The sequence below is a fragment of the Penaeus monodon genome, chromosome 32, assembly GCF_015228065.2.
Source record: "Penaeus monodon isolate SGIC_2016 chromosome 32, NSTDA_Pmon_1, whole genome shotgun sequence".
In the NCBI taxonomy this organism is placed as follows: Eukaryota; Metazoa; Arthropoda; class Malacostraca; order Decapoda; family Penaeidae; genus Penaeus; species Penaeus monodon.
The window spans coordinates 34,737,384-34,738,712 of NC_051417.1; the positions used below are offsets into that span (position 1 = coordinate 34,737,384).

The following is a 1,329-nucleotide window of genomic DNA, read 5'->3' on the forward strand; positions in this document are numbered from 1 at the left end:
GTAGCATCAAAATTTGAACCGGCAGGCTTTGGAAATTTCATTCCTTTTAACTCCTTTTCATTGTCTTGATCTGTTTCTCCTTCTCATTCCAATGATACATAGAGTAAGGGATCTCTTCTTGCAGACCAACCTCATTACCGATGCGCACAAATGACAGCAACTTCGTGGGTAAGATGAAGTCATCGGGAAGGAACGTCATTGTCTTTTACGGATCGCAGACAGGAACAGCAGAAGAATTTGCAGGACGTCTTGCTAAAGAAGCCACAAGATGGGGAATGAAAGTAAGATATACTGATCAATGTGACTATTACATTTTCAGTCGATCTGCAATATTGATATTTGTTGTGTTTGTCTGAGTTCATTATTTACTATTTTTTTTTATTATCATTATTCCTTTTTAGTATTTGTAATTAGTCTTAACCGCTGTTTTATAGAAAAAGCTTTTACTAAAATTTTTATATAATCATTCATTTTTTAAAGCACTTATTTAGAATTGTTTTTATATTTTTATTACATTGCATAATATCCCCAAACAGTTTTGTTGTTATTGTTATTGATATTGTAAAAGAAAAGAAGAGAGTGAAGACTTTAAAGTAATGAAAGTCAGTATTTTAATCCATCATTGTCCTGACGATAAGTGAGAGTGACTTTGTTAAACAAATAGACAAATTCTATCAGGGTATGGTGGCAGACCCCGAGGAGTGTGATATGTCCGAGCTCGCCCAGCTGACAGAGATTGAAAATCATCTGGCAGTTTTCTGTGTTGCAACGTACGGCGAAGGAGACCCTACGGACAATGCACAAGAATTTTACGAGTTCCTTCAGAATGGTGATGACCAGCTTGATGGGTTGCAGTACACAGTAGGTTGATTTTATTAAAATTAGTTGTTGTGGTAAACTGACTGTAAAGAGTTTGATAGTAGGTGGACAAAATTATTGACCTTATTTATTGCTTGATTGTGAATAGATAAATTTATTGATCTTATTTGTTGTTTGATTGTGAATAGATAAATTTATTGATCTTATTTGTTGTTTGATTGTGAATAGATAAATTTATTGATCTTATTTATTGCTTGATTGTAGATAGATAAATTTATTGATCTTATTTGTTGTTTGATTGTAAATGGATGAAATTATTAATCTTATATAATGCTTGATAGTAGATGGATAAAATTATTGATCTTGTTTGTTGTTTGATTGTAAATGGATGATATTATTGATCTTATTTATTGCTTGATAGTAGATGGATAGAATTATTAATCTTATTTATTGTTAATCGGGTCTTAGATATGCTAATAAGTAGATGACTAAAATACGAGAAGAATTATG

General features: G+C 31.7%; 1 protein-coding gene across 1 annotated transcript in view; it reads left to right on the top strand.

The window, feature by feature from the left end:
* LOC119593647 (NADPH--cytochrome P450 reductase-like) overlaps positions 1-1,329 on the top strand; it is an 11,210-nt gene that overhangs the window by 5,272 nt on the left and 4,609 nt on the right. The window contains exons 3-4 of the mRNA XM_037942599.1: positions 125-281; positions 679-861. Coding sequence (XP_037798527.1) covers positions 125-281; positions 679-861 — 340 coding nt within the window. The remainder of the gene's footprint in view (positions 1-124; positions 282-678; positions 862-1,329) is intronic.